The sequence below is a fragment of the Barbus barbus genome (genome assembly GCF_936440315.1).
Source record: "Barbus barbus genome assembly, chromosome: 43".
Taxonomy (NCBI): Eukaryota; Metazoa; Chordata; class Actinopteri; order Cypriniformes; family Cyprinidae; genus Barbus; species Barbus barbus.
In genome coordinates this window covers 18,882,093-18,902,627 of record NC_136721.1, presented here as the reverse complement: position 1 = coordinate 18,902,627, position 20,535 = coordinate 18,882,093, and the positions used below count along the sequence as shown (strand labels likewise).

Sequence of the window (20,535 nt, the reverse complement as noted above, 5' to 3'; positions counted from 1 at the left end):
CTGAAAAACACAAATATCATATTTTAGAATCGTCATTGATCAATTTATGCATTACCAATAACCTTTCATAAGATATAAAACAGAAAACATTTCACAAAACTAATTACATCAAAGAGAAATAATCAACTGTTTACAGAAACATTAACAAATAATAAATCAATTCAAGCTGAAGGAGAAGGTGACTAAAGCAATTCGTTCTTAACGAACATACCCTTAAGCATCTGTGCAACTCTTTACAATAGTCTAATTAATGCTGTCATTCATGTACTGTAGCTCAGTACTAATTGAGCATGATGAAAGGCAACGCAAAGTCTGTAAACAGATGCTCTCAAGTGGAACCACAAAACGTCTGAATAAATAATGCAGTTCTTCACCTGCTTCATGAGCCCTGAGAGAAAGCAACAGACCGTAAACTTAAAAACAGCAGATATATTTTTGTCTTGGTGGAGTGTGTGTGTGTGTTTTTGGGATGTACTAAATTCTTAGTCACTACAATTGTAAAATACTATTTCACCTGAAGTTGCATGTATACGTTACAGTTTTGACATCAAGATTGGGCAACCCCCAATTGTAATAAGATTGTAATACGATGCAGCCATGCTAAAATCTAACTGACCTTAAACTTTTCAAAGGTAGTGTACACACACACACACACACACACACAGACACAAATGTCTGGTTTGCTATCCTTGTGGGGAATCTCCAAAGGCGTAGTAGGTTTTCTACTGTACATCCCGTATTTTCTATTGCCCTACACCAACACCACAGGAAACTTTCAGCATTTTTACATTCTCAAAACTCATTCTGTATGATTTATAAGCTTGTTTCCCCATGGGGACCTCAATTTAGGTCGTCACGGTGACACGAGACCCCATGAGTCTGTGTGCATTCAGGTGTAAGTCCCCACTGGGATAGAAAAGCAGGTATTATATACACACACACATATATTTTCAAGTTTTACACAATATAAAATGTAAACAATAAATAAAATAAACAAGCTGAAGGGCATTGCTTGTTGCATAATCAAAACAAGAACTTTACTTTTGTCTTAATGCATTTTTTTTTTTCACTTTTCATATTAAACAATAAGTAAACAGCAGTCTAGAAGGTGAATCGTATGTAGTAGATGTTTCATCTTGAAAACAACCCACAACCTTCACAGGGCCCTTGGTCACCATGGTGACCACACAACAACAATCTCTGCCGTACACTGCCGGTCTTTAAGCATCAAAGCATCATTCTAGGAACAGCCAATCCGCATGCAGAACACTGCTTCATGGCAAAGATGAATAGCTGGGAAAGAACTTTCATATGAACTAAAACAAAAGCCCCTTTTATAAGAAAAGCAATATTTCATTTTAAACCAAACTAAATTGGGTTTACGAGCCTTAAATCGTGTTGCTGCCACATCCAGAGCATAGCTGTGCATACTTGACATTTTTAAAATCAAAAGTGCTTTTGGTCTAAGATATGAGCTAGTCATATTCTGAAAAAAAAAAAATGGAAGTGACCCTGAAAAGACAAGTACACACATTCTTGTAATTTCTTAATAAACTACAAGAATGGATATCTCATGTCGTCACCTCCTGTGTGTAGCAGACATATTAGTGTGGATATAACTTTTGTTTGTTGTGACTAACTACTGCACAGAGACACACAAACCATAACAATCTGTCAGCATCCTCCACCAGCGCGAACACAAATGTAGTCGCAGAGGGAGTCTGCTAATCTCCTGAGTGCAGTGCGTTCTGCAGCAAACTAAATTAAACGCTTGTCTAAATCTCCGACCATCCATTCAGCGGGCCTGTGGTGAGCTCAGCCAAAAGCAACACGTATCCTACATATAAATCGTTCACTATTACTGTACTTAATAGCCTACATTACAGTGACACACACACAGATAGAGCTGAACAGGATTAATAACAGGAACAGTGAGCCCTAAAGCTCCTTAAGGGCCAAGAACATCCACAGGGTCTGAGGGAGAATATTTGTGTTGTGATCAGACAGGTCATATGATTAACTCTAAAAAAAAAAAATCAGTGTGTTGTATTCAAACCTTGAGCATCTCTTCTGGGTTGAAATGGCATGTTTGGGATTATTTGATTATCATTTGAAAATTTTTCTGTTCTGTAGTATATTACATTTTTTTTCAGTAGGAAATGTACTTCAGATCTATAATCACTGATTCTAGTTCATATCCCATATGAAATAAACAAAATATAAAAAAATAAAATATAAAATACTCATAAGATGTTTAGTAAAAGATGCTTTCCTCTCTCTTTCATGTATATTTAATTATAACAAATGCAAAACATTGAAATAAACAGCAACTGGGTATTTGATAAACAACATTGATCTGAATAAAATTTTAGCTTTTTGCATATTATATTCATTTAACATAAATTATACACATAATAATTATAAAATATTATAAGGCTGCAATGAATTCTAATACTTAAACAATAAAATTAGATATTACATTACATAATATCTGTTGCATTTCATTACATACTATAATAAATTATACTATAAAGTGTTAAGAAATCAATTATATCATGTCAACTACACATTTACGGTTTTATAACTAACCACCATTTTTACTTAATCTGCTTTATTTTACATATGTCAGTTAATAAAGTTAACAATAAAACATATCCAAAGGCATTTTATATACTAAATAAAATGCCTTTGGATATTTATTAACTTTATTGTTATATTTTGTATATACTGTATAACATATAGTATATACATGGTTCTGAAATATAAATACTTTATAAAATGTATCATTCACGTATTAGTATTATGTTTTATATGTTATATAGGAAGCTCTTGTTCACTTGTACAACTTGACTAACGAGCAGAAAGAGGTTTAACCTGTTGAATATGCACGCTATTCAGCAGTGAAACACAAACACTGTTTGAGACATGCAATCTGTCATGAGGAACTTTAACATGCAAAGCTCCCCTGCCTGTAGTGTTTTAGCATTGCTTACCTTGAACATTATGAAACTGTCTTCGAGTGCAAAGCGCTCTTCATGTGAATGCATGAACTTCAGACTGTTGCCTTGAGAACAGCACACAAACTAACACCACCAGCCCGTCCTTCCATCACCAAGGGACGAGGCAAACATGGACTTCTCACCTGCTTTTTGTCAAATGCATGTAAGGTTGCTTTTACTTTTGTTGTTGTTTCAACCTTCAGCTCGTGTTGTGCTGCTCGAGCTCTGCCAAAATCTCCACGCGACTAGTTTTATGCCACTTCACACTTAAATATTCAAGTACAACGCGAAATGTGCCAGGGTTTTGTGTTCTAGGGTGGAAATCTTTAACTTTTCTTGCAGTAAAACCCCTAACACGCCACAACAAAGACGAAGGATTAATTAATTATGCAGCATTACATCTAGAAGAGCGAGACGTTGATTTGAAGGCGGGGCTTCGTTGTCAGAACGCTGGATTGAGCATTTTCATTGGCTCCTCGACGAAGAAGGCGGGGTTTACAAAAGTACAAGACCATTCATATGGTCCACAACAATTACTATGAAACTATGAAACAGCACTTCTCTTTAGGATGTCCTCATATAGCTGGACACAGAACAACATGCTTATTTATGGTCATAAATCAACGTACTATAAAACGTACTATTTCTTTTGATACCACTATCAAACACATGGTGGCGCCATAAAACAGCTATTTAAACTACGTAGCTGTCAGTAGTGGAAATATTGCCACAAATTTTAGCCATGTATCATGAGCACAGTATTCGTGGAGTACCAGTGAAAACCATTGTACTAGAATATGGTACACGTAAATCAAAGTACCGTAGTATTAGTTCAGTAGTCTAATCTAGTGCATTTAGTTATTGATACACAATGCTGTACATTTTACTTTATTTTTAATACAAACACAAAAAATCTAGACCTATATGAAAAATGAAGCCTGCAATTAATTATCCCCTCATATCCTGTGTTTTCCTCAGCTAGCCTATATGGTTAATGAGGCTTTCTATTTGCATTGTACACATCTAATGGTTTTCTCTGTGCTTTGACACCTAATGAATGAGAAACCACAAGATGCTTGCTGTTTGCAGATAACTAACCAGTCAAGATAATCATGTGTTTGTTTGTGTATGAATCGGTTTGATCAAATGGGTTTCAAGGCATGCTACTTGGGAATTACTTCATATTTTAGTGAGACATGAGGGTCTATTAATTTTACATGATCTTGCTGATTATAGTTAATGAGATTTGTACCTGCCACAAAGCACCAGAAACTGGTGGGAGATGAAGAACGGAAAGACAAAAGGAGGACTTTTCTTTTTTTCTGCACTTTGTCTTTATTGGAAAATAAAAACACACTTTCTGTATAAATACCATGGCTGTGTAGTCTTTTCTTTAAACTGTACAAGAGGCAGGCAGACAGAGGAACAAAGGCAGCGGGTTGTTGAGGTAAAACAATTGTAAAGGGAATAAAATAAGATAATAAAAATGAATAAAAGTACAGCTGTGCAGTGATGTTTCAGCATACTTTGTTGATGTTAAAACACAAGTGCTTCTGAAGGAATTATTTTAAATACAGGTCAAGTAGGAGAGCTCAAGCAGAAATTCTGACTGTCTTTCAAACGCTGTCACAACACCAGCAGATATTAGCAGGATGAAGGGTCTCAATCTTTATCTTCTTTACTAGGACTGCCTAGCCTCCATGACATGTCACTTATGAAGTCATAAATGCTGTTTTGAAAGGTCATATAGACCTGCATTTGGCACTCTCCAAAAATACACTCCACTGTAGTGTCTCGTTAGATTTGCAACCTACACCAAATGGTAATTTGGCCTGTCCCACATTAGAGGTCATGACCTTCTTAATGGTATCCAACATAGATCATACTATTATCACGTTCAACATTTTTAATCATCAAATATTTCTATTAACAAATCTAAATGACCAAAACATAACATTTAGCTGTATATTTTGCTCCCAACCCTGCTACCACATGATTTTCCTGCCATTACAAAACAAGTTAACATCAAAGATGTAAACAATTTCTCAGTTTTTATAAGTATTGTGTTCACTGCGTGCATCAAGCCCAACACTGTGTTAAGCTTGACTGTCATGACTGCTTAATTTCTGAATTTATTCTATTATTTTGTAACTTGATAAATTTTGTCTATTCAATTTTGATGGTTAATAAATGTAGAAAATTACTAAACTTTACCACTGTGTTTTATCTTTATATTTTATAAAATTTATATTTTTTATTTAAATTTTATGTACTTTTTTTTTCAGCTTAAACATATTTCAGTTAATTGCCAAGGCAACATTTCTAAATTTTGTTTTCCAAGTTTGAAGTTGACGATTTTCATCTAATATTTGTTTTATTTGCATTATCCAAATTTTGTTAACAAGGTTACAAACACTGCAAACCTCATTGAAATTGAAAATGAACAGAAAATAAAACCATTACTTTGACCTTCTGAGGTCGGCAACCGACAAATAAGAGCATTAAATTTAAGACTTTCAGGACAAATCCTGAACATGCAATCTTGATTCTGCCAATGTGTTTGGGGACTTGTGAGTAACCATATGTTTATGCATATTTGAAGGTCAGTACGGTCAGACATGCTTTGTTCTTTGATCTGTATTCCTGTCCACCAATGAAAACACAACAGCTCCGCGGCTCCACACGTGTGCTACAGAGAGCTGATCTCCATTTGAAGAGCTGCATCATTGGGATGAGATGCTGGTGCAAAGACCCCTCTCTCTCCTCGGAAGCCTTTCATACTGATACCTTTGTGCATTCAGGACTTTGCCGTGAACATTCTGCATCCATGGGACGAGCAATGAAACAAAGCTTTGACAAAAGAGTACATATCATTCCTAATGCTGTCAGACAGGTGTGTGCAGAACTGAGATTTCAGGGGATACATTTGACTGGATAAATGCTTTACTGCATTCAGATGACTGATGAAAGCACAAATATAAACAACTGCAGGAAGTAAAAGAGACGAGGATAGAACAAATAAGCGTAAGTATTTAAAGTAATGGATTTGGAGCAGCATTCACAGCAAAAAATTATTTTCTTACACAGTGTTTTTGTCTTGTTTTCTAGTACAAATATTTAAACATTTCTAAAACAATACACACTTACTTGAGAAGAAAAATTACTTAAGATATGAAGTCTTGTTTTCTAAAAGGTTATTATATTCCAGTGGGGTAAGAAAAATAATCTTGTTGTCCCTTTGTATTATTATTATTATTATTATTTTTACAAACACACAACTTTTCACTTCACAAGCTGTTAATTGATGGACTGATGTGGATTACTTGTGGATTATTATGATGTTTTTATAAGCTTTATGGACTCTAATTCGGACGGCACCCATTCACTGCAGTGGATCCACTGGTAAGTAGGTGATGAAATGCTTTATTTCTCCAAATCTGCTCTGATGAAAAACAAACTCATTTACATCTTAGATGGCCTGAGGGTGAGTAAATTGTCAGCAAACATTAATTTTAGGATTTAAGAAGTTTTAGATATTTGTACTACAAAACAAGATAAATGCGAAGGAAAGTAGGAAAATAATTTTTTGCATCTTTAAATGTTGTTCATTCAGTCTTGCCTGTCTTCCCTCTGAGCACCTCAGCTATACAAAGGAAAAGATTTCAGAATTATATTATCAACTTTTTACAAATAATTTACTTAAAATATATAGATATACCATATATATATATACACTTTTCAAATGTCTGAGTCTAACAAGCAACAAACTGTAGAGGAGTAAAAATGGTGGCATATGTGATCTAGGTGGGCTTAAGATGGCTGTCATATTCGAGAGGGTGGGCAGGTGGAAATGAGCAGTCCTATGCTTGCACAAGTCAATATTTCAAAGCTTCAGGTAGTTTTCACTCCCCTTCTCTCACACACATATCTTGGCTCTGTGGGACTTTTTCACACTCTGCCTCTGCATTCAAAGACAGACAGACTCACACACATTACAATAACACCATTTCTCAATTTCCTCTCCCACTTGTTCCCACTTATATAACATGACTGACACATTGTTGCTTTGTGTTGCCACCTCTTCCCAGTCTGAATGCTTTTTTTTTCAATGCATCAATCAGATCCCTCACTGAAGCTCTAAACTTTTCATTAGTTTCGATGGCTGCTCGTTTCTGATTGCAATGTCAAGTTCCTGCTTCGCCACTCATAACTGGATAAAGGGTCTTCTCATTTTTTCACTAAATAAATCGGAGAATGATTTTTCTTTCCGAGAATCTTCACAATGCCAGCATGTCTTCAAAGACTCTTCCCAAAACCTAGTGAGCTGCCTTGCTGTCTACGGCCTATATAGGAAGCATCCTAGCCAAAATTCAAATCATTTGGAGTGCTCGATGTAGTAAGTGAACAGGAGAATCGACTCGCAACTGATTTTAATAGTTGGGAATTAGCCTGCTGCAATGCTACCGTTTTTAGCAGTACTGAATTTTAAAAATCAATATTTTCTTGCTTTGTCCACCAGATTACCCTCAAGGATAAAAAAAAAATGCAGCTCACCAGTAAGGAATATATATATATATATATATTTATATTTCCATGAAAAAACTGATAATAAGACATGTTTCTTGAATGATTTCTGATGGATCATGTGACGCTCATGTGACTGGAGTAATGGCTGCTGAGAATTCAGCTTTGCATCACAGGAATAAAAGACACATTAAAGCTTATTAAATAAAAAAATTAAAATGTAGTCATTATTTGTGTATAAATTGTAATTATTTTCACTATATTATGTTTTTACTATATTTTTGGTCTAATAAATTCAGCTTTTGTAAGCATAAGAGACTTCTTTGAAAAATGTATCAACCCCGAACTTCTGAACGATATGTCTTAACTTCATGGTCAGTGAGCTATCCTTATTGTTGAGCCCTGATGCATATGATTCTGCCGTAAAATTTGGGCAAAACATGGTATCTTAAAATTGTAAGTGCCTATGCTGTCTTAAAATGCTGTCCACGTAGGCAGCTCACTAAATATTTGAACACAGTAGCTGTCTCTCAGGACTTCAGCATTTCTGTCCTAATGACTGATTGCCATGGTTTAGTAATTACCTTATGATGCAAAAAACAGCACAAACAATAATCAAAAACTGAAACCGGCTGACTGGTTAAAAAAAGGCAGACGACAGATGTTCAGCAGTTCTGCTCACAGAAATCTGTAGTGAGAAGCACTTCAGTTTGAATCTCTATGGGGTTAATCACTATTTACTATACTCAGTAGTTATGTGCGCCTCTTAAACTTTAAATATATATTTTAAGCACATTTCATCCATTTTTACATATTTCTTATAAAATAGCTATGACTTTTAAAAAACAACAACAATGATTTCCATGACACGTTCACACAAACTCAGGACAAGATGCTGGGCCTAGACTCCATGACGGTATCGTATATCAAAAACACGACACATCCAAGCTCGACGGAGAGTCTCTTATGATATTGCAGTCAGATGACCAAATTTCATTATAGAAACTCATAAAGAAGAAGCCAACTGAAAAGATGGTCCCATCTTCTAAAACAAACCAGCCAGAACAGACTGAACTTTTGCTCTATCCTGGCATTTGCCATCGGAAAGGTCAATGCGGGGTTGGTCCACACAGGATGGCCTTTCAAACAGTGACTGGTTTCAAAACATCACAGAGGGGGATGAGCTGAAGTCTACCATGTAACAGGATTCTGGTGGTTAATCATGGCAAGACATGTCGTGGTACGTCCCAGTATCATGGGACTCGCACGGTCCTATAGAGCCACATTGAACTCTGTGATCAAGAAGTCAATGTAGTCCTTCTCTTTGGTTTTAAAGGCCTCCGCGATGAGACGTGCGGCTTCCCGATGTTCCTTTCCTCTGAGAGACACTCCGTTCACCTCTAGGATTACCTGACCCACCTTCAGCTGTCCACAGTTATGAGCCGAACCGCCTCTCTGTGGGAAAGAGAATGAGAGATAGTTTGAGAAAATGAAGATGAATTGCTTTAATGTTTGAATCGGACCGGCTCCGTTCACATAGAAGCAGAATATGCTTGTCAGTCCATCTTTGGTGCTAAATGCAGTTGCAGGTACACAGGTTGGTAGATTTAGCTCGGAAAGTTATATTCCCTTTGGGTAAAAATTGAATTTAGATTGAATATATGCCATTTGTTTGTGCATTTCAACTGGGAAATCAAAGGAGGATGTATTCAGCAAATTTGAAAATTAAAATACTATCAATTCATCGTCTGAGTGATCCCAGATGGAGAACTGATTGATAGTTTGCTGAAAACCCAGATGAAATCACATAAGAGAGATTTGGGACATTTGGGAATCTGAAATCAAGTTGTTCATTTAGTGAGTTGACGATGTTTCAGAAAAAGTTGAAGTGTATACTGTATAGTTTTTGTGAATTCAAATAAAATAAAAATAAAGCTAAACAGAAATAAAAATGACAAAAGTAGTAAAATTTAAAATAAAACTGAAAATATAAAAAAATTAAAACTAATTCAAAATAAATTTGATAACTATGTTTAATGCATTAACTAACATTAACAATGAGCAATACATTTGATACGATATTTATTCATCTTTGTTAACGTTAATTAACGGATGTTAACAAATGGAACCTTTATTGTAAAGTGTTACCATAAACACTAATAAATAAATAAATACTATATAAATAATGATAAAGTAACAATGAAAGGGATATTTCAGCCAAAAATGAAAATTCTGTCATAATTTATTCCCTCAGATGTTTCAACAATGACTTTCTTTCTTCTGTGGAACACAGAAAATATTTTTTAGAATGTTGTGGTGTAAGCATGCAACACTGCACTCCACTGACTTTCATTGTATGGACACAAAAAAGTAATTTTTCAAAATGTTCCACAGAAGAAAGAAAATCAGGTTTGGAACAACATGAGGGTGAGTAAACGATGAGAGGATTTTTAATTTTTGGGTGAACTGTCCCTGTAAGTGATAGTCCAGCTCATTCAAATAATCCTGCAAGTGTCTCTATGAACACTTATTACACGGCTCTCTGGAATGCTTGATTCTGATTGGTCAGTTGAGACATTTGCAGGTTCGTTCTTTTCAAATAATAACCGCTCCAAAGTAATAACGCATAGCCGGTACTACTTGTATGTTTAAAATCCCTCCGCGCCAACAAAGATTACCGTTTGGCGCCATCTTGTGACAAACAGAATGTAAGTCACGTGGTACTATATCGTTTCGCGGAAGGATAAAAATGTTAATTTAAAACAAATATGCCAATAAAATGTTTCAAATTCATATTCATGTCCAGTTTTTTTTCCCTTATGTGGCAAATAGCCGTGCAATAAGCGGGATAATGTACAGGCAGCCTGTAGTTATCGCGAAATAAGCCCCTTCAGTGTGATACAAGACACTCCGCTTCGCGTCGGGTCCTGATCACACTGTCGGGGCTTATTTCGCGATAACTACCGGCTGCCTGTACATTATCCCTTACTTGATAAACACCAAAGATATGTGTGTTGTCTTTACAGTCAGAGTTTCTGTACATCCATAAAAGTGTCTACAGACAATTCTGAAGTGTAAACAATACGAAATATACTGAGCTGGAATGGTTTAACCGCCTTTGTTTCTCAGGATTAAATAAAATAAAAATTGAAAAGCTATAAGAACCTTACCTGGAATTTATGTAAACCCAACCAATCAGATTACAGATTTGAATTCTAGAAAGCTATTGCCATTTTTGTGTGCAATATTCATCCGACAGTCCACATCATAACATTTATTTATTTATTTTTTTAATCTTTTACGGTTTTATTTTTACATTTTTGGGGGGATAATAGTTCAGAGCATCAGATTTTAGGGTCCCCCAGCTTCCAAAATCCCAATTTAACTCTTTTAATCTTTGGCTTTAAACTACTGATGATACGTCAGTCTGCTTTATAGAATGACAGCACTTATGCAACAGGAAGTAGCCTAATAAACTAATGGAGGCTAAAATGCAAGAGTCACCCATTAGATCTCACCAGCACCTCATCTTCTTTCATTCACCACCTAAAAATGATTGAAACAAAAGAGCTCCACATTATCTAATCTACAGCCGCTTTTGTTGTTGGATTTTCATTATGACGCTGATGAACCGACTGCAGCCGGGGAATTAAAACCCACTCATGCCTGTCCATTTCTCTCCTCCCCAGACGCACTTTCGAACGTCTCTCAATCGCTTTCATTTACTTCCTTTCTTCTAGCTTACTTTCACTGTCTCTTATATTCTTATTTTTGCTCTCCTGTTCTCCTGCCCCTGTTTCTCAATCTTTTATTAAGAAGCTGCTGATTTTCTGCTAAATCAACGGTAATCAGCGGCATCTGTGATTTCAGATTCATCTTTCACAGCCGAAGCCGTGCCATCCTTAAAACGCACATTATTTCCTCTCCAGCGTGGTCGGACGTAAAAACACAGAGAGAGCCTTAAACTCGCTCTACAAATTGCACACCGAGCCAGCAGTGTTCCCACAAGCCTGTTCAACAGAGTGCTTGAGATTTTAAGTACTAGAAAAGACAGAACCAGGAATAATCCACTGCCACAATGGCGTCAAACATCAACACCTGTTTTCTGCGCTACAGCTGCCCACAACTGGAGGTCTATAACGTGCTCCTGCAGTCATTATTTAATTCAGCAAAGCTGTTGGTGCTCTTATAGACCTATATATGACTGACAGCAGGTAGCTCATGATTGGGACTCATTTTGTGTCCGTCATTGTCTCAGGCTCCACATCGGCTTTAGACCTGACAGAGGGTTTTTGAAATTGTATAATCAGCTGAAAAACATGGCAGTCGCCCAATATGAAGAACCACAGGGTACTATTGTGATTCATTCTCAGGTTCAGTATTGTTAGATGAACTACAACAGGAGAACATGTGGCGCTTGGCCGTATAAAAATCACGCCATGTTGCTAGGATGTTGGTCAAGGTGCTGCTAAGTGGAATTTAAAAGTTGCTATGCGGATGCTAGGTTTTTCTAGGTGGTTGCTTACTAAACCAAGTCAAAAGAGCCTGCTAACAAGTCTCCATTACATTCTGGCTCCTTGATATGACTACCATCTTCCAGGGACACTCAACTAATAGAACAGTAATAGAACTCCTAAAAGAACAGTTTATAGTAATAGAACAGTGTGAGATTAGTTAAATATAATACTTAAAAGTATATTCAGTATGTTGTAGTAGTTTTACTTCTAAAGAAATTAAGATAAAGTATATTAGAAATCATATTTATCTGCATATAGTGGCCTAATAATAATATTTAAAAATATCGCCTCATGGGAGCATCACAAGACCAGTAGAATATCTTAGTAAACTTTATCTTTTGCTCATGAAGCAAATTAAGTGGAATAAATTAAGACAAATAAATCGGAATAAGTTAAGACAAAAAGCAAATTTCTTTGATACCTTTACAGTAACATTTATCACAGTTTCCACAAAAATAATACAAGAACTGTTTTCAATGTAATTAATAATAATAATAAATTCTTCTTGAGCAACAAATCAGCATATTAGAATAATTTTTAAAGGATCACATGACACTGAAGACTGAAGTATAATGGCTGCTGAAAATTCAGCTTTGCCATCATAGGAATAAATAACATTTTAAAAGATTTTAAAACAGAACAGTTATTTTAAATTGCAATATTCACAATATTATAATTTTTACTGTATTTCTATCAGTATTTTTGACAATTTTTTACATAAAACACACATATATGCATTGTATATTTGTATATGTACATATAAACAAAATATATAATATATATATATACACAATACATATACATATATGTATTGTATTTTTGTATACACTGTAAAAAAAAAAAAAAGTAGTTTCAACTTAAAATAATGTTACTGACTTAAACATTTTTGTTTATTCAACTAAAATATACCAGTTGTCCCTTAAATTAACATTGAATAACTTAAAATTTCAAGTTGACTAAACTAAAACTTTTAAGTCACCGGGGTAACAAATTATTTTAAGTTGAAACAACTTTTTGGATATATATATATATATATATATATATATATATATATATATATATATATATATATATATATATATATATATATATATATATATATATAATTTTTTTTTTTTATTAAATATTCCTATTATTGTAGATGTTAAAAATATAAATATAATCAAAATATTTAAAAATATACATATTTATTATTATTGTTTTATGTAAAATAACCCTGTATATAACAGAACCCAGTGGGCTACTCACCTGTATGGTAACGATGCGTGGGAGGGGCTGACGTGTGTTTGCCCCGCCTTCTATTGCGATTCCCAGAGTACTGGCGCTTTTTGCCACTCTCACTAGAGTGGACATGGGCTCCAAGAGACCCGGCTGCAAGGTAGATTTACAGACAGATTAGAGACAGAATGGGAAAGATGTGAAGAAGAGGAGAGAGAAAAGAGAGACAGGAGAGTAGCAAATCAAAGAGAGGGAGAGAGAATGAAAGGGAACAGAGATAGGAAGCAAAAACACGCTTGGCTTTGATGATGCACACTGCTTTGTGTCTGACGGCCTAAAATAAGGCCACAGGAAGTGGCTTACGCCCAACCACAGTGTCCTCAGATAGCACTATTAGTTCACTCTGCGAGATCAACAGCACAGCTCATGCGTATAAGAAAGCCGGGAAGCAAATAGCTAAAGGACGGCCAAAAGGAAGACAGACGTGTCTTGATTCAGCACACTGAGATTGTTTTTTTGTCAGAGAGCTGTTGGATCAGTGATATGAGATGAGATGGACGAGTCAACAAAGAAAGAACAGAAAAGCTTAAGGAAATGTATGTACCAAAAGAAGAAAAGTGAAAATGAATTGTTAAAAGTCAAGCACACTCAGTCACAGGGAGGGGGGAGGAAACAGATTTATGCGACTGCACTCTTCTGTCAACACTCTTTCACTCTCATTCACACTTTCAACACCAAGCCTCTGTCACTGTCATTAACTCTCACACATCCACCTCTCTCTCTCGGTCTCACCGGTTTGGCAGATGTTTCTCCTCTTCCGTGCCCATCCCGTGGGGCTCTTGTGCAGGCAGGACGTGGGCTGCTATCTTTACTGAGGCGTCCAGATTCAGCAATGTCCACACCGCTGTCCTCGCTAAGGGTCTGTCCGCTGTCTGACAGCTGGGATAACGTCCCTCCTGCAAGAAGACAGTGACAATAAGTGCATTCAGATGCAATTAGAATCGAGTGAAGTGGGGTTTTGTATAGTCGAGCTACAGTCTACATCTGTTTTTCCAAGAATACTTGATAACACGTAATGGAATATTTAAAGGATTAAATACAAATTGTGTGTCAGCTCTGTCTTTCGGAGCATGTGCACAGTGCCATGGCCTGATTAACTTATACATACTGGACAAATTTGAATCACAATTGCATTATCAAACTCTGTTAGTCTTACTTGGCAAATGCTAGACTTATTTCTGGAATGGACCACTTTTGCTAAATTTTTGGCCCATTTACTATCTGGAGGGTCAGCTCTAGTTGTCACAAAGCAAGTTTCAAATCAAATGTAGTACCTACTCTACAGTATGCCATTTTGTACGCAGTGATAATATTTTTATTTGTTACGCGACTTATGCAACGATTTACCAGGTTTTAAAAGTTGTGTAGCGCATTTCAGTATTTATATGATTTCAGTTGGACTAAAATGCTTCAAAAGACATTTCAAAAGGACAAACTATTGCTTTAACCAGACTGAAATTGAACTGTTACAGTGTTTCTAAACACAGATAGACAGACAGTTGAAGTTTTACACTTACATATTAGGCCTTGCATAAACTGCAGATTAACAATTTTAACAACCATAAAAATAGTTTGTTTTCTAAGAACCATATGCTATAAACTTTTTAACGTGGTCATTTTGGCAAATTCAGGTATTATGATATCTTGTGGACTGTATGCAAACAATCCACACGATATTAGTATATGTACATATTAGTGCTGTCTACAAGTATCTTATTTAGTTAAAATTAACATTTTGCAGATTCTACAAGGTGTATTCAAAATTATGACCGCAATTGTGATTACTTTCCAAAGTTTTTCTCCCAAAAATCAAAATTCATGTCATTTTTTTCAACCATAATTCAAATTATAAGTAATTCAAAACTCATATGTGGTTATTTTATCCATGGAATACAAAACGAAAGTGAGTAAAATTATTTAATTTTAATATCTGGCTGAACTAATTTTTTTTAAATGAACATTTCTCCTTTTGATCATTGAGGATAATTCATTTTTAGCCATTAAATGGGTGAAAATAACCAGACTGGATAGAAATCGATAGCTGGTTAATGATACATGAAATATCTGCAGCTGCCCACAATGCATCAAATCCGGCTAGTCTCACCTCGCGCCTGTGGCAGCGGCCGCACCTCATTCACATCAGGCTCTGCATTGGGCCTGTGCACCTCCACCATGACAAAATGCTGATTGGATGCTGGGGAAGAAGGGGTGGGCTTATCTGGGCAAGGGGGCAGAGGAGGAGGGGGAGGAAGAGGTGGCGGCAGCCCAGGTGGCGCAGGTACATTAGGGGTGGGTGGAGGAATCGGAGATGAGGATTGGACAGCAGGCTTCACCTTACTAGGAGACTGGACCCGGGGGAATGGTCCGATAGGATGCTGACTCACTATCGAGAGCTGAGGTGCTGGGACGTCTATCTTGAGGGTGTCAGGAGGAGATGTGTGAGGTTTGGGTGCTTTTGGGTGTTTGGGTTCTTTGGTCTGAGAACGAGAAGGGGCGGTGAAGTACAAGCCCGATTGGGAGGAGCTGGAAGAGGGACGTTTGCTAAGCGTGGCTTTTCGACTGGGCCGGCGCTGAAGCCCTGGGGGAGGAGGAGGTTTAAAGGAAGGAGGGGAATCTGAGGTGGAATGAACCTCATCCTAGGATGAAAGAGGAGAGCGTTAGCCATATTTCAGGTTATATTTCAAAGGAGATCAATAAAACATTCCGCATTCAATAACACAATCTTCGCAGTTTATAATGCACCATACACACCCATACATTAAAACATACGACAATTACCCAATTAGGACAAGAACAATCGGTTCATTCAGACCAAGTGGCAAAGCAAAAAAAACAAAAACAAAAAAAAAAAAAAACACAGGAAATGAACAAACTAAGGCTGAACGGGGTGAGCAGAAGCCAAATGAATGAAGTGTCAGTGCCGTCAGAAAGCAATCAAACCGAAATGTGAGTCTGCATGTTTGTTTTTTTTTTTCCATATGAGCCTGAACATTCTCTGGAAACTTTAATTTCACATGCTCCAGACTTGCACCTGTTGAAGCGCCTGATAGAGCTGTGCTGGTGCTTGATGGGGTTTCATCAGATTACCAACAGAAAACTCTCTGAGAAAGACCCCAATCTTCCTCGGCCATCTCTCTCACAACGGGCAGCCGTCAGCGAAAGTGTCATCATCATCGTCTATTTCTCTCTTTCACTCTTTCCGTCAAACAACCATCAGCTGTCTGAGTAACCGAGGCTTTACAACTATTTGAGATAGAGCTGGGCGGCATGACAGTATAAAATATGTCAACAGTAAAGAGCTTGCTATACTGTGGTACTGCAGATATATTCTCATCAATGTGCAGGACTGCTCTGCGTACGTTATCTTCACATGACAGCGACAAGAAACATGGAGTAAATAAAGCTTAGGACTGAAGCATTAATCATTCTGGGGCATATGAGGCACAGTTTAGCAACATCAACTTGCCACATTAATACAGAATGTGTGGTCAAAAGTAATGTTAGTTTTGAAAGTCTTCTGTTTTGAAATCACATTCATAATCTATTTTTTTACTGAGGCCTGAAATTGCAAACTAAAATAAAACGGAAACTAAAACAGAAATAAAAATAAATTAACACTAGAAACATTTTTTATAAAAATGACAAAAAAACATAATATACTAAAGCTAAAAATACTAAAAATGAATCTAAAAAAGCTGAAAATATAAAACTGAAAACCCCCCCTGAAAATATAAGAATTAAAGCTAATTCAAAATATTCTAATCATATTTGAATAATATTAAAATCGCAATGGTTAGCATCCATCAAGTGGCAATTAATACAAGAGAATTAATTAATGAGGTCAATTATTATTTATTTGTACAATACATAATGTATATTAATATAACAGCTAATTAAAATAAATAGTTATATAATTAGATTATATTCTTTTTTCATATGGCATTTGCTAGATTCAAATTAAAAACTACATATGAAATATATTGTTATTTTGATACAAAAATCACATTTCCTGTGACATAAGACTTTGTCATACCGCCTACCCCTATGTTGAGAGTTTTCAGTTTCGGGTTTCATTCAAAAGCCATCATCTCACCGGTCATAATCTGCCCCTGGTAATTTTAAAGGTGTTCACTGCCAGTTCTCATAATGTGCTCTATTCCACACCTCACCAGATTCCAGCACTCCCCTTCCTCTCTCTGTTCCCCCTCTTTTATCTTTCCTGTTCCTCCTCAAACTGAAGAGCTTACCAGTGAGATGTCTGGCAGGGCATTGCTACGCTCCATAGACTGTTCCCCGTTGTTCTCTGCAACACCATCATTCTGGGAGAGAGAAAAACAAAAGAGAGAAAACGAGAACAAGAGACTAAGAAACAAATGAAAGACAGCTGTGTGTTTATCCCCTAAACAAAAGTTCAATCCAAATTGCATTTTGTTGAGGGCCCCTTTCACAGAGGGGCATCAAAACACAATTGCACTTACAGTCCTACATTTCAATCTCGCATCCAGTCTCATTTTCAGTCCAACACATATCACACAGAGAGCAAGAGAAGCCCTGACTCCTGTGCTTGGGTGGAATAAGAGGGAGGTGATGTTGTGACGTTGACAGCTGATTGCACTCAGACCTGTGATTCACCTCATTACAACTCCCCTCCACCAAAACAAAAGCATCATAAATTCACTTTATTTACTTGCTCACCACTTACAAAGGAGGCACTTATGGACTAATTTGTTTTATGTGTTTTGGCTGTCATTCCTGTAATAACTGTGCTGTGTTGCTGTATAATTGTACAATTTAGAATTCACATATACATTTATATTTCATGATACACGTTAAACTGAATTCATAAGCAAATGAGTCTGGTGAGATGGTTCTTTTAATGAATAGTTACAAATGACTCTGAGTCAGTTCTTTTAAAGAATAGTTTCATTCACCAGATTGAATCAGTCTAATGAATCCTTAACTGAACTTTTAACCTTTAACTTTTACTGAACTTTACAGTAAAGTGATTTTTGTATCAAAATTCTTGTAACAGTTTCATAACCCTACATATAAGTATATACACTACCATTCAAAAGTTATTTTGAGTTTGAAGGATTTTTTTAAATATTTTGAACAGAATCTCTTACACACACACACCAAGGCTCACCAATTTATTTGATCAAATCTACAAAAACAGTAATATTGTGAAATATTATTGCAACTTAAAATGGTTATATTTTTAAACATTTGAAAATTTAATTATTCCTGTAATGTCAAAGCTGAATTTTTAGCAGCCATTACTCCACTCTTCAGTGTCACATGATTCTTCAGATATCATTTTAATATTCTGATTTGCTCAAGAAAAAATTATTATTATTGCTATATTCTAACTCAAAATTAGCCAATGACATCAAATCACTGGCTGGACACAATGTTCCGTTCCCTTCCTTCAAACTAAAACAGACAGAACAGCAGACTCAGAAAGACACTGCACTGTGCTGGCTCAGGTCCTCCACCTTCCCACAATCCCCTGCTGTGCTCTACTGGAGCATAAATCAGGAAGCTCTCTGCGAGACTTCTTTTTTTTTTTGTCTGGGGTGGGAGTGGGGGTTTGCCTTATCTGCGGTGACAGCTCTGCATATGGCTGATGAGGTGCGGTACCAATATGAGAGTCCCAGAGCGAGCGCTTCGTCTGCGGAGCTCTGCAGGGCTGCGGTGTGGGCCGCCGCCGCTGCTTCTTGTAATTACCAGAGCCAGAGCTGGCAAGCTTACAACAACACCAATCCACAGAGGAGAGCCATGAACAAAGCTTGCATACAAATACGTTCGCTCATTTCCAAAGTGCACGCACACACACACACACACACACACACAGAGGTACATATATACAGACAAATGACCCATGATGAAGAGGTACAAAGTCACAGCGGACACATTTTTGATTTGCGACATGCATGCATGTACTTATGTCAGATCACTGCAACCCACACATACACACAGACAGATGTAGTATCAGACATGAGTGACTTTGAGAGGGATCAATTCATGCAGAGTATGTAGACTGTGCTGTATTATGCTTCTGTATGTGAGAGTGTTAAAAACAAACCCATCATAGCAAACTCATTCTTTAATGTGTATGTTTGCTAGAGAGACACACCCAAACCGAATACCATAGTAACCAAATTTTCCACTAAAATATCATAGTTATAGTGTTATGGAAGCTAAAAAAAACGATAATTGAGTTTTCATCTCACAATTCGGACTCTTCAGAGTTATAAAGTCAGAATTGCAAGAAATAAAGTCAAAATTGTGAGATATAAACTTCTGCCTTTTTTTCTTCCAATTCCGAATTTATATCTCAAAATTCTTACTTTGTTGCCCCAAATGTGAGTTTATATAGAGACAGAGCGACGCACGTCATAATTTGAAAACCATGCCAACGGGGGAGAGTGGGGGGGTAGGGCAATCCAACCCACTCCATTGGCTTTGTATGGTATGCAGTTGCTAAGGTCTTCTGATTGTATTTTTTGTGTTGCTATGCAGTTGCCAAGGTGTTCTGCAGTTGCTAGGGTGTTCTGGGTAATTGGTTACTGGTTCAAGTACCTCCATTGTTAATATAAGTGATTTTTTCAGCCATTTCATTGCTCGCTGGGCAAAAATCATAAGTCTAATCGCTCTGAAAAGTTATAGCACACCTCTCTTCAATAATCTGCATCATTTGAGGTATCATTCATATCAGCAGTAGAAATGGTGCGGGACAAACTGCGCTGAACATTACTATTGTACTTAAGGTCAGTAATTTATTTTATGGTAAAAAAGTGGGAACTATGGTTACTATGGTAGATTTTGTAAAGGTAAGTGAGAGATTGTTTAACCTACCTCCATCATATCTATCAGCCAGAGGAGTCTTTCCTGTTTTATTGAGAGGGAATGGGGTGTTAAACTGTTCCTGCAATTTACATACTGGGAGTCAGCAGGCTTAAAAATCTGTCCGAAAACACTTCTCCATCTGTCACAGAAACATCACACCCCTGAGACAGCTACGAATCTAAACAGCTGTGCTTTCACAACGAGACGCAGATGAGCTGAGGTGAGACATGCCTGGACAGAGCGAGACAGGAGGACAGACGGGTTTTGAGTGATGGACGTAAAAGCCTCCAACAGAAAGAACAAAAGCTGTTTCCAACAGCCCTTCATCTTGTATCCTAGTAATCTGCACAGGCCTTCTTTGTGCCCAA

At 36.7% G+C, this 20,535-nt stretch overlaps 1 protein-coding gene across 1 annotated transcript in view; it reads right to left on the bottom strand.

The window, feature by feature from the left end:
* Positions 1–8,795: 8,795 nt before the first annotated feature.
* The window catches only part of LOC306862338 (whirlin-like), a gene marked incomplete at both ends in the record, with an annotated part of 84,027 nt that continues 72,287 nt past the window's right edge, over positions 8,796–20,535 (bottom strand). The window contains 6 exons of the mRNA XM_079405094.1: positions 8,796–8,978; positions 13,289–13,411; positions 14,051–14,214; positions 15,423–15,954; positions 17,566–17,637; positions 20,177–20,209. Coding sequence (XP_079261220.1) covers positions 8,796–8,978; positions 13,289–13,411; positions 14,051–14,214; positions 15,423–15,954; positions 17,566–17,637; positions 20,177–20,209 — 1,107 coding nt within the window. The remainder of the gene's footprint in view (positions 8,979–13,288; positions 13,412–14,050; positions 14,215–15,422; positions 15,955–17,565; positions 17,638–20,176; positions 20,210–20,535) is intronic.